Raw genomic sequence first — 13742 nt, 5'->3', positions numbered from 1 at the left:
AAAAAAGAGAGAAGACCTTGACATACACACGTTCACAACTGAGCATAATTAACGTTCACCAGTTACATGCCGAGCTTCTCATACAAACACAAGTTGATCAGTCTGCGGGCCTCCCTGAGCAGGCACCAGTCTGAGGACCCCTCATGGTGGGAAGTTCTCCCCACCTCTAGAGATGGCTCCCCTAGAGCTCACAGGTCATCGTGCTGCTCAGGAAAGCAAGAGCTGTTCCTCGGAGACGTGCCTGCTTCCAAACCTGTCCTGGCTCTGCTTACACACTACCCCAAGGTGGGGGAATCATTGGCCACCCACTCCCCGCAAAGCGCTGGGACAGCAGCAGCAGTGCCCATCTGCTGAGGCTCATGGCCAACCACGCTGGAGTTTCATAGCACTGTGCAGCAGCCGCTACAACGTGGCCATCCTCACTTAGCAGGAAAAGACAGCCAAGCACAAAGAGGTAGAAGAACCTAAGAGCTGCTGGCCTGGTTCAAACCAAGTGCCAATCTATTCCAGTATCCTGTCTTCAACAGTAACCAGAAACAGCTCCCTAAGGAAAGAGTAAGAACAGAGCAAGTACATATTATGACATACCCTCATTTTTCCAGTTAGCTGCACCTAAGCAAGCTCCTACACAGGCAATGATACCTTTGTGCTTTAAACTGCTTTGCATTAATGCAACATCCTCARACTGCTGTCAGTGAAGCTCTGACCCCGTTTCTCTGTACTTTCATTCCTTATTCATCTAATCCAGAGCACTCTCATTCCTGCAATCCATTTAAGTGTACTTAGTTTTTGCTTCTTTTCCAGTAATTAGTAAATGGACTGGATTCAGGATGCTGGTGTGAGGGGCTCTACAGCAGTACTAGTGCTGAAGGGTAACAGCAGAAGAATTTTGGATAAAAAACAAACAAACAACACACGTTGCCAAGGCAGTAATAAGGAATGTAGCTTGGTGCAGAGTCTACTGTCTAACTATGGGTGTGAAAAGCTTTCTTTGTTTATTTATCTCCTACAAAAGCAGCAAACACAGAACATATGCACTGTACAAGCAGGCACAATGCTGGATCCCATACAGTGACATCCTTTCCCTAAAACAAAAAAAGGATGTGTTCAAGGAGGAATTTTGGTTCATCTCATTGAAAAGCAAAGTGCCACCAAAAGTTGTTTTTTCCTGTAAAGGACAGCTGTCTTGGTCCCAGCTTCCTAGGAAACAAACCTCGCTAGTGTAGCTAGCGGAATTCARCCAAGAGGATATAAAGTTTTTTCCTGACTATGCTTATGCCCCTCCCAAGACTTGTCCTCCCAAGTACCTCGATGGAAGGTGGAACATGAGTATCCAAAGCTGCTCCCTAGACCAGCTAAGAACTAGAAGAGAGATCGTTTTCAACTGCCACCTAAAATCTGGYCCAAGGTGTCTCAGCGAAAGCTGACACAGAAACACTCCTACAGAAGCAGCTCCAGACCTGGCACTCATATGTTTTACATAACAGGAAAAGAAAACGGTTTTGAACAGAACTATGCACTCTTTCAGGTGCACTGAATCAGCTCCAAGATTCCCAGCACTCTCCTTCCTTACCCCTCAGCTTTGAGCATGAACTCCAAAAATGCAAATCAGAAGCATATGCAGGCTCAGAAGCTCTGCCTTCGGAGCAGTGGAAAGGCCTGGTACCCGGCCAATGAAAAGCTCGCCAAGAGCAATATAAATCTGCCTCTTCCTGGAGCCTGACAAAACTCCATGTGCATCTATGCCAGAAAAGCAACAGCCCTAACCCAGGGAGCTTTTAGAGCAAACCCTAAAACCCGAGTCACACTGGGAGGCTCTTTAAAAAAAATTAGCAGTTTTATTCATCAATATTAAAAATACAGTTCTGTTTGCAGTTCCGAATAGCGTGATTGACTGACTGATCCCCTTACTCTCTTTCATTTGGCAGAGCAAGTTACTCACACTTCATTATTTCTCAGCAGAATACATGCTTTGTACGACAGGTAAAACACCACAAGATGTCAGTCACAAAATCAGCAAGAGAAACAGGAAAGCTAAAGGAAACAGTTGCCATGAGATCAGCTTGGTAAAAGCTGCAACACATCAACTGGGAGCTGCAGCAACTTGCAAAATAGAAATATTAAAAATCCAGCAAAATGTTACCAGCAAAAAACAAGTCAAATCCTGCTTGCACCATCCCTATTTATAAATAGTCTCGGTTCAAGAATCAACTTTTCACTGGTAATTAGTTCTACTGGAACAAAGACTGATTTAATAAAATGTTCGTGTTTAACTTGCCCTTTTCTCACTGTATTCTGTACTTAGCATAAAAGAATACTTTTTTTTTAATATATTTAAAAAGTTCACCAATGTGAAACAATCTTTACAAAAGCACAATGTACTGCTATTCAGTTAAAGTGAGACATTTCCTCACTGTCCCAAGGCAGCAAGTCATCAAGGCTTATGACACTGCATACGTCTGATGGAGCAAACATTGACCCCCAGGAGTTCATTATAGGGAGATTAAACTGCATAATTACAGCTGACATAAATGACTGATAGTAGTTTCAGAGGAGAGGTATCTATGGATGCCAACTTTTTCCAGATATTTAGAAGTAATTAAAAGGAAGGAGAAAAAAAATAGATCAAGCCAACCTTGTGTGGCTCACGTCATCTTCATCGCTGCTGCCGACTTCATCACTAGATGAGGAATATTCTGCTGCTTTTAAAAATAAATTGGCGTTGTCCTTCCCCTTGGCAAAGGAACCTGGACTCTGAATAAAGAAAACACAACTGATTTGTGTTTGCTATGTAAGAGGGAATCACTGAACAGCACCGTGCAGTATTTTACTGTCCCTGCAAATGTAGTTACTGTCATTTCTATAGTGAAAACTTTATTAGGAAGCTGATGCTTTTGGTGGTCTATCACTAGGGGATATTTCACACAGGGCAGTGACCTAAAGCCAGAACATTTGATTTTCTTAAAAGCTGAAACATGACTGATTTTAATAAGTAATTATTTTGAATCTCAAACTTTTACAATTTAATCTTCACATTTCCAGGAGCCCCAAAGTACTTTTTTAGTACTAGGAGATCATACCAGCCTGAGCTTTTTTCTCCATCCCAGACTAGCCTGAGATTTGTAAGGAGTCAGGTCTGACTATGAAGCACCTCTAGGCTTGAAAGGCCATATGAGCTCACACAGCTCTTGTTTGCAGAGCCATTTACAGCCCGGATCTACATGTGCTCATATATGAGCCTCCCACATTAAGTTAAGTCAGCAGAGGCTGAGGCCACTAGGATGCTGTGGCCTCACATAGCACGTGAGCTGCTGCCCAGCTCTGCATTCCTTTGGGCCACCCGGACTCCCTGCAAACTTCTAAAACAGCACCTGCCCCCTCTTCAACCTCTTGCACGAGACCTGGTGAGCTCCATTTATCTGACAGACAACCCCTGCCCGCACAAACCACCCCGAGKCTCAGTAAATAAGATACAGCAGCAGCAATCTTCCTTTGCACCAGCTGCATGCCAGCAAGTAGCAAGCGAATAGTGTTTATTCTGGGAAGTTATAACCTGGATATAAGGACAGGCTACCAGCCTGGTCTTGACTCCTACCCTCCAGGTCAACTGATGAACATCCTCCTCCTTGCATCCTCCTTCCTAAACATTTACCCAACACACAGTCCCCGAGTGGGTGCAGGAAACCCCTGTCTCTGCCACGATCTGTGCTGGCCACACATCCGAGCTGCTCTGCCAGCGGCTGAGACACCCCAGCACAGCAGGACCCACGGCCACACTCAGTGCCTCCAGGAGGGCTGCAAGCTCAAGCCCCACTGCAGGGCCAGCTGCACCACATGCCCTTCACAGACACTATGTGCAAAACAAGCAGCAGTGCATAGGAGAGACCTACTGCAATCTGGCCAGGATGAGGGGGTTTTTCAGGCTTCTTGTGCTGCTGCGAGTGGTTCTGGGACAACGTGGTCTCTGCCTTGGCTGAGCCTGGATTCCCTGCAGGAATGAAAAAAAAAGAAAAACACTTCAAAAATGCTTGTGCTAGAAAGGAAGAAAGAGAGAGAGGAAGAGGAGGAGGCAGGGAGCACTAGGACATGCCCATATCATTACCACTCAGAGCTGGCACCAACCCTTGCTATCAAACTCAGATTTTTTTTTTTTTYCATCTTTGCAAAGGGAAAACTTTATTTTTTTTTCCCCAGCACTTTTGGATGCCACAATATTTTATATAAAATCCATTCCAATGCAGTTTAATGCTGCAAGAGTAAGAAAGGCAGACCAAAACCGCAGCACTGTGCTCCAGAAATGACTCAGTGGCCGAGAGCAAAGCTTTCAGGGAAGATACTAATCCCTTCCTGTGATTCTCTGTTGAGARGGGACAGCTCATCTCAGCAGTAACTGCTGGGCATGTTCCAGCATTCAGGGCGCCATTCGGTTACATTCCCAAGTGACTACAGACTTAGYGGACGGGGCAGGAGTTCTAGCCCTGTGATACGTGGTTTCATAAGCAAAGATGTGGCCTTTAGACAACCAGAAAGCAAAAGCAGCCTCAAGTTTAAATTCTCTAARCCCAAATGGGCTTGGTGCAAGCAGCTCCACTAACCTCCATTCCATGTGCTCAAGCTAAAAGCAGAAGAGGATTCACCACTTCCCACAGTAACAAAGGGAAGAACAATTTTTCACTCCCAATTTCCCCTCTGCACCTTGGGGGCACGCAGAGTGTCATTACTCAGCTCCTGCTCGCAAGTAACAAGTGACCATGTCCCTTCARTGCTCCTGCTGCCCACAAAGCTACCTAGGAAGGGCAAACACAGCCTTGGAGCCGAGCTGTTTTCTGCACACAATTTYTGAGACAAGTGGGAGATGCAGAGAGTGCAGGTAGACAAGTCCCCACCCTGYCACCCATGTCTCCTTCAACAGCTTCCTCTGGGACCATCCCCACTGCTACCATCCCTGCAAGATGAGGGGCCAGAATTCAAGTCCACACAAACTCAGAGTCGTGTTTGCTCAYTTAGGTACTTCTATCACAAAGGCTACATGCAGTCAAGCAGTTTGCTTAACGTTCATAATGCCTTACTGGTCAATGAGAACCTAAGCAACTCAGCAGCAGTATTAGTTTTAATGTATTTATAGCCCTTTCCTGTCCAATTCATTATCCCTGTGGGTTTGGGAAAACAACAAACTCTTTCTGGAACACTGTATGCCAGAACTAGCTGTAATTTAATGACACTTAAGAACCCAAGGAGACAGTTTAAACCACAGGGGAGGTTTTCTATTCTTTCTATGGCTGGTGAGGTTTTCATTTCTCCATGCCAAAATAGCACAGAAATTACATATCATGCAGACACTGCAAAGCTAAGCTGGGCTGTTGCATGTTGCTCATCACTATGCTATTATTCAAACATAAAATGACTTAAGAGCAAAAGAAACAAACCCTAAGCAGTTTAAAGTGTGCTTTGGATTCTTCTTGAAGCAAAGCTTCCTCTTCTGTGCAGTTAGTGARAGCAAAATTGTTACTCATGAAAGAGTAGTAAGTAGGCAATTTGTTCTTCATTTATCAAGGGTTTGTAAATTAAGAATGCGAACTTCGGTTTAAAAATAATGACCTCATCAGCTTCCTCCTGGGGTTTCTCAGAACACTTCAAGTGTCCACCCTGCCTGTAACTGGGAATGATTCTCCATGTCAGCCAGGCTGCAAAGCAATATAAAACATCGCCGCCTTGCCAAGCGCTGCACTAGAAACTGCCCTGGCAGTGACCTAAAGAAAACACCCTAAGGAGTAACTACAGGGGAAGAAGASTGTCCACATCCACCCACATCCCCAGCTGCCGGGGCCGCAGCCACCAGGGTCTGCATTGCACAAAGCTCTGCACAGGTAYGAGCAAGCCCGCTAGGTCCCCAATGTGCTGCAGCCCCATTCGCTGTAAACAAAGTAGTTTTGTAACTCTGCTTTTAAATTACTTTTGCCTTTTTTTTGCCCCCCCCCTTCCAGTTCCATTCTGTTTCTGTAAATAAGAGAACAGTGGAGGAATGTTTTATAACATTGTGTGAAGAAACTTATGCTTCCTCAGGTCCAAATAACGTTAGAGTGCAGAAACAGAGTTTAACAAAACAACAAATGCTCAACTGATTGGTGGGTAATAGAAAGAAACAAAAAAAGGAGAGAAAAAAGCAGAAAATGCAAACAGATTAATATTATCACTGATTTTTTTTCTACTTCTTAGTTGAGGAATTAAAGTTTTCTGTATGGAAATACATTCACAGCCACTTTCTGCCTTGAAAGAGGAAGTCTTTATATTTTAGGAACATGGAACTATAAACCCCAGAAGGCTACAAGAAGCCTATGACCAGAAAGAACCCCATTAAAAGAAAACCCATTAGCAACACAGCACTTCATTCCCCACATAAGTCCCAGCTTCATGTGATAGGAATTTTGCACATTTTGATTGATGAATCATTGACTTAAAGTCACCTGCGGTTGATCGGCAGCTCTGATGAGATCCCATCTCCCACTGCTTGTTGCCAGGAGAGCTACTGCTGCTGCTTAGTTTCAGAATATGTCCCCCAGGGGACAGCTGATGAGCATTACTAAACAAAAAGACAAAAAACAGATGAGTTTGGCATTCAGGAACACAGACTGGAATGGACCTCCCAGGCCACGGAGTTGAGTTCCCTGCTGCTACCATATGATACAACTTGTGATAAACAAGAACTTCACTGCTGCTCCGAGCAGAACTRAGAAGGACACGGAGGGGACGTTTTCCTCTAGACGTTCATGCTGGGAGATTACAAGAAACTCCATTACAAGTTATCCTGCTATATGTACCGCTGCCTCTTCCAATCTGTCACTTGATTCCAAAAAATCTCACGCCTTTTACAAATAACAAACCCTGCTCCAGTATCCTCCTAGAAGATTAAGTAGTAAAATTGRGGCTCAGCCAGGCCCACAAACTTCTCACTCACCACACTATGGTCTACCTACATAATACTTTCTTCTTGGCTTCCTTTAATTCTTAAAATCAAAAACATTTAGGAGCTGACTTCACTTAAAAGCTACTTCAGATGATGTTTCTGACTTTGGCTCCTCCTGTATCCTTGGTCCTTTCTCCTGGCGTTCAAAAGCCTAAGCACATTCCAGCCTTAAGGGCAGTTCCAGTTAAGGGTAGACTGACAAAACCATCAGGATACAGACTGCATATGCACCTGCTACAACTGCAGCCACACAGAGCAAAGGCAGCAGCTTCACAAGCTGTAATGTGCACAGACAGGGAGCTGAGCGTAGGAGCCCCACTCCCAAAGTGGCCATGAGGACAAGATCAGATGTCAACAGTTTGGGATCTCCAGCAACTAGCATTGCCAAATGGTGCAGATCTTAATAGGTACTAGTAATTAAGTGGGAACCAGATGCACAACTTGCATGAGATCCACTGAGGGAAACCAAATAGGCTAGATCAGATCAAACAACTCATTGCAGAAATTATTACAGATGAAACCTTTGCTAGATCAGCCCTTATATTTTAAATACTGTTTTCTATTAAAGAAAAGAACTACRTTACATGACGATGAGATGGAGATGATGATCTATATGAGCCTTGTTTCTCTCAAAATCAGGTATGTCAGTCATKAAAAGGAAGCTGGTTTGGACACTTCCTTAAGGTTCACAAACAAGAAATTTGGTTAGTTGTTTAGCAGACAAGCTACTTGGAAGACAAAATAACTCTAACTGCCATTAAACGGGGTATGAACCAATATCAGTGTTAGAGTTACCGAGGTTAGGGCTTTGGCTTTAATAAGCTGACTGCAATTTTCCTACTGGTAATAAATCAACATTAGTAGAAGCATAAAACACAGGAGAGCTTACCTTGAAAGACATCTCTGATGGCCAGGCTGATCCCTGCTGTAAAATTTAGAGGTTGTCCTTTCAGGAACCTTAAGGATTAAATCAAATGTTTTAAGTTTGTTACTGATATTTTAGCCTTAGTTAATAAGCTTAATACTTGCCCTTTATCAATATAAAACTGAGACTAAACAACAAAAAAAGAATAATGCTTCAGTGGTACTTCTGGAATTGGGTCTTCCATGATACCATCCCTGGAAGCTGCAGGTCAGCAGCAGGTTCTTCCAGCTTGCCCTGGGCCTGTGCAGTCTATCAGGGCACAGCATCTAAGTGCTACTGCATCTTTGCCTGGTGTCAGCATTATTTTTGGTCAATATTTAAAGCAGACAATGAAAACACACCTGCAATCTCTGACTGAAGCTTTTCCTAAGTGAATTGCTTTATGTTGCTACCAAATAAAGAAAGAACTGGAACCCCCCCCCCCCAAAAAAAAACCCAAACACAAAACACATGCATGCAAATACACTCCCCACACATACAAATGTTTTGCACTCATCCTTAGGAACTGTTAAAAGCAGACATATAATAGTATCTGACAAACACACTAATGAAGTTTTCTGCAGTAAATCAAATTCTTCACAAAAAGGGAATCTACAAATCCTTGGTCTAACAACAGAGCTGTATTTACACGCACCAAAGTCCACTGATACTGTATATACCCCACATGCACACAGGGAGAATACTGATCTGCCTAATCACTATAAATTTGTATCTTAGAGGCTCATTTCTGAGGCTCAGTCAATACACACATGGATCATACCCCACTGCAGAGGCACCGACTTGAGCAATGCAAACCGCAGGCAGCTCCCAGCGCCCTGGTTTCACGTACCTTTGGGGGCTGTTCTTCATTTTGACTCATACTCCAGAATACATCGTCCTGTCCGGGGCTGACCGGTGTTGTCACCATATCCGACAGCGAACYGCTGTGGTATGCATCTCTACTAGCCCGGAAATTTTCACACTTTAAATAAATGAAGTACATATTGAGTTGCACTTCTCTGCCCTACAACAGGTCCCAATGCACAAATGTCAACTCTTTTGTTTGCAAGATCGAGGTTTTAGCAAATGCCTACAAGTATTCTCACGCAATATAGCCTGCCTTACTTCATTCGCTGTAAAGTATTGATTTTCCGCTTGTTAGGCACAAATATTTCAATATGAAAGGTGTAATAAAAAGAAATATTCAGTAAAACATTTATGATGGGCATATATTTCCACACTGTAAATCTATGGGGATGTTAATAGGTCATTGGCAATACATAGTCAACTGCTTAACTGGATGATGCAAAAGAGATTTTGCTTACATATATATATATATATTTTAAATAATGCAAAAGTACATGTCAAATAAGTGTCTTTCATCCAAATCTCACCAATGCTCCTATTTCTGAATTTAGATAATACAAACATCACAGGAATCCATCTGTCCCCAGTTAAATGTCCACTCCTAAACTATCCTTAAATTCCATAAAACATCCTTAAATTCCATACACTAATAAGCTATCATACTTTCAAAAGGGGAAGATAAGGAAGAGAGCTAAAAGCATCAACTCAAAGTCTCCTTTCAAATGAAAAATCTCCTTGGATGCCAGAGACAGAATACACAGAAACACTGCATGAGCTGGGCCCATCTTGAGGAATTTTCATGCCAGAATCCAACTGTTGTTAGAAAAATAGTAAATATATTAGAGAGATGCTTGAAGAGATACCACTGTATGCCTTATCTTGCCAGATGTCGCGTGCAAGGCAGGACAGGGGCTCTCCAGAGCTCCTGGGCCCGCAGCAGGACTGCTGTGAGCTCCTCACCATGGGCATGCTGCCCACAGTGACACTGAGCTGGTGCTTCAGCCTGGCCATGAACCTCTCCCGGGGACACTGCAAGTCCTGGCCACTTGCAGCCCCTAGGGAGATTCCCCTGCTGAGTTTGGTCCATCTCAAAGTCTTTATTTTTGTGTCCRACTGAACTGCTGCAATTTGGCCCAGAGGCGGCTGCAGTTGAGTTTCCCCCAGGGATGACTCGGACAACTATTGTGTTGATTTAGCAGCTGAGGTCTGCAATACTCTCCTGGTCCCCCAGTGGCCTCAGGTGAGGGACACTACAAATGCAAGGCAAACGTATTTACCTAATACTCCATTAATTTAAAGTGAAGTAACCTATATTAAAAAGTAAAGCAGTAAGTGAGAACTGCACACAGTCTTTCAGGAATAAAACATGGTTATACGAGCTCCCTGTAACTCTACAAAACTCATGGCAACAAATTTCAGTATCACTAAAACACTGGCAGAGTAACTATAAAGCTAGTTAAAGATTCCAAATATCCATTTAAATGTCCTTTCATGACTTCCCCATCCAGGAAAGGAAAGTTAACTGGAGAAAAATAGTCCTGACAAGTTCAGTTGGTTAAATATTCAGGTGCTTTTTCTCCCTTTTGGGATAATATGTTCTGTTGACTTCCTTTACAGAAAACAGCTGCTTCAGCAGTTACAACATCTAATAATCTGTGCCCTTTCATTTTGTCAAAACTACTTTTTTGTCCAACATGACTGTCACTAATAATAGTTTTTAGTTAACTGCAATTATTTTAACAGCAAAGTGTTCCCTTGAAATGACTCATCCTGGGGGTAGGAATAGGTTCTACAGCAAGTTTATCATTATGAGTTCACAGGCAGTCTTTTTCCTTACCACTTTTTCAATAAGATAGTAAAGCTTCTTCCTAAATTCTGGCTTTTGAGTTCTGTAGACAATTAGAAAACTATTTGGGCTGAAAAGCAGGGGGGAGCAGGGCTGAATTGAGTGCATTGAGTTTAGGTGACCCTCCACAGGTGGCAGAGATGAACTGCCTTGGGCACAGACACRCCAGTTGGTCAGTGCCATGCAGAGCCAAGAAGGAGCACTTGGTTGTAGGGATGRTTTCAGTAGGACATACAATAACTTCTGACCTCACAAACCAGAGAKGTCTCAGATAACCCCTCAGAACTACATTGTGCTATATTTCCCCAAGTTTCAGATCATTTGCATGAGAGCAAACACCTAACAGCAATTCTAAACTTGAGCCTAAAACAGTTCTTTTAATAGGTAATACTTCAAAAAAMCAGCAGCATCTCTGTCAGGTGTCCTTGAACCATAAAGCACAAGCTAATGGAGCAAAGGGGAGAAACCCTTTGCTTCCTAAGAAATGCAAGGCAGCACGGCATAGCAGGTTAGTGAGTAGAGGYAGCTCCAAAAGATCTACAAGTGAGAAGTTTTGAAAAGACAAGCTGCACTGCTTTCTGGGGACGCTCACGTTGCTGATTCGAGCCTGGTCTGCATAGAGTGCTGGATATGTGCAAGTGTTGTTYCAAAAACAGCATATGGACTGGACTTTTTTTTTAAGCTTATAGGTACATCTGCTCTGGGATACTGGATCAATCCATGATATAATGYACAGGTAGTTATTTTAGTATTGTTAAATTTCTTGTTCTGCTTTGGCCCCATTACTCTGATCAACAGAGGAGATCCAACTAGCAAATCCTATAGGAACAGCACAAAGGAAAGTGGTTTTTGCTTGTATGTTTGTTTTAAAGGAGTTTGTCAGATGTGCGTCAAATTGCTCTGCTGGCCAGACAGGAAACACTAGACAGGGACACAGAGTCAGTGATTTAGTTCCCAAAACCTCTGCAAAACTCTGCAGTTTGCCCAGAATGGCTTTCCCAGACACCATGGATAACCAGCAACCCATCCGCCACCATGCTGCATCTCACCTATAAAGACAGGCACAAAAGAGCTATGTAGGGTACAAGTCACCGAAAAATCCTACTCCTTTCATCTCAGAGGCTGCAGTAAGTTTTCTAGTGTAATCGTTTTGAGAGAGATTTGGGAAGCCAGAAGGTGCCATATAATCTCACAGTATGCAATAGCTTAAAATAAGAAATCATTTTTGTCTGAGCAGAATATTGATGACAGATGATGCCTCTTGGACAAACCTGGATAGATGTTCTTCAGCATAAACATCTGTGATGAATTCAGCTCGCGGTTTTGCTCTGCAGCTCCTTTTAACCTCCATGAGCACAGCACCTACGTATTGAACTTTATGGGTATATTGCTTTGAGCCTTTCAATCTCTAGGTGACTAACTGGCCCATCACTCATATTGCAGTATAACTTTATAAAGTTAATACATGCTGCACTTTCAAACACACAGCTATTAGCATCAACAGCTGCTGCCAGTCAGCAAAAGGAAATGCAGCCCTTAGGAAGATTTATAAACTGCGCATTGAAGTTCATCTGGTTTCCATGCAAACACAGCAGGTAAGACTACAGATTGGTTTCTCCCCATCTGACATGATCTCTATCAACTGCAGCACTGACTTGTGCGTGGGTAACAGGGCAGCCTCCAGCAGCAACTGGAGTCACAGGGTAAACTATATATCTCTTGCTGCTAGTATCCTCGAGTAACACTACTGCTTTAAAAAGCATCGCATTTTTATAGTGTTATATCCATCAAGAAACGTGAAAAGAGGGTGATAAATAGTGATTCATTACTCACGACTCACTCAAGTAGCTGGGAGATGTACTACCAAAAAGAGAAGCACCAACAGGGAGACTGAGGCAAATCAGGGAGACTGAGAGAAATCAAGCAACCTGTCCTAGGTGAAAAAGTAATCTGGGTTGTAGCCAGACTACAACATCCTGTGCCACATGCTCTAGGTGTGCCTGCTTGAGCGGGAAGGTTGGGCTAGGTGATCTCTAGAGGTCCCTTCCAACCTTGAATATTCTGKGATTCTGTGGCTCCCTTCACGCCCAGGGTGCCACTTCAACGGGGCGGGATTATTCCCTGTACAGCCCCTGTGCTCCTGGAGAGTCCAAGACACCGTRCAATGAACTGTGCACTCTCCCCTTTCGGTAGCAGGGCTGAAATATCCACCTCAAGGAAGCTGTCAGCCTCCATCCAAGGCTGAGATACAAATGTCCRTCCCATAGACCTTGCACCAGCTCTCCAGTGATTCAATGTGGCCTTCTACAAGCCAGGCCATCAACTCAGCCCAGTCACAAAACCGATAACTTGAAATGATAAATGGGCCCTGGAAAAAGGGTTGTGAGAACATGCACAAATATTTTCCCACTGAAATGCTCTCAGATGAAACATGGCTTTTCCTTTTCCAACAAATGCCTGTGGTGATTTATCCGTCACCACCAGGCAATGGCAACTTGAACAGTTAAGGCACGGACTGACTTTGACTTAAAGATGCTAATAGCCTCCYACAGACCCACTTTAACACATAAGAGAAAGCAAATGGATAAGGAGAGCTGAGCCACGAACCCCGACCTGTCTTTCTGGAGGACTCCAGCTACTGGAGAAAGAGAAATTATGGAGTACTTCAAAAAACAGAGCCAAAGGCGGCAGAATACAGGAGTGGTGCTACAAGCAGGGCAGACCAGGACACGCTGAGCACAGCACGGGCAGGTGAGGATAGGCCGTGCAGTTGCTAATGTGGCCATGATTCTTACGGTGCCTTGGGCACCGCCAACYAAACCTCATGGAAGTGGTGGCAGAGGGAGCAGGACCTGTTCAGTCATCCAGGAGCCTGGCAACAAGGTCGTTGCTGCTGCTGCTCGTTTCCAAAGTGGAGATTTCCAGGTGAGACGAGCTGTGCTCACACAGCCAAGGTCTTGCTCGGTTGCTATTCACTGTCTTGCTTTGCTTTCACTCACACTTCCTCACAGGCCCCTCACAAGAGATTGGAGCAGAAAGAAACTGTAGCCTAAGCTACTTATTTCACACACTGTGAAAGAGTAGGATGTTGAAATGAAAGCGAGTTTTTAGATACACTGTGAGAACTCTGCTCTCCCACGATGGGTAGAAATAGCAGGATC

The 13742-nt window shown here is 43.7% G+C and overlaps 1 protein-coding gene across 4 annotated transcripts in view; it reads right to left on the bottom strand.

Moving 5' to 3' along the window:
• The window catches only part of NRK (Nik related kinase), an 89751-nt gene that overhangs the window by 17691 nt on the left and 58318 nt on the right, over positions 1–13742 (bottom strand). For all 4 annotated transcript variants that reach the window (XM_026038956.1, XM_026038958.1, XM_026038957.1 and 1 more), the window contains 5 exons: positions 8719–8850; positions 7854–7921; positions 6465–6580; positions 3891–3988; positions 2636–2754 (listed from right to left, as the gene is read on the bottom strand). In XM_026038956.1, coding sequence (XP_025894741.1) covers positions 2636–2754; positions 3891–3988; positions 6465–6580; positions 7854–7921; positions 8719–8850 — 533 coding nt within the window. The remainder of the gene's footprint in view (positions 1–2635; positions 2755–3890; positions 3989–6464; positions 6581–7853; positions 7922–8718; positions 8851–13742) is intronic.

This window comes from Nothoprocta perdicaria, unplaced genomic scaffold, assembly GCF_003342845.1.
Source record: "Nothoprocta perdicaria isolate Ctin4 unplaced genomic scaffold, notPer1 scaffold_22, whole genome shotgun sequence".
Taxonomy (NCBI): Eukaryota; Metazoa; Chordata; class Aves; order Tinamiformes; family Tinamidae; genus Nothoprocta; species Nothoprocta perdicaria.
This window is presented reverse-complemented; position numbering and strand designations above follow the sequence as displayed.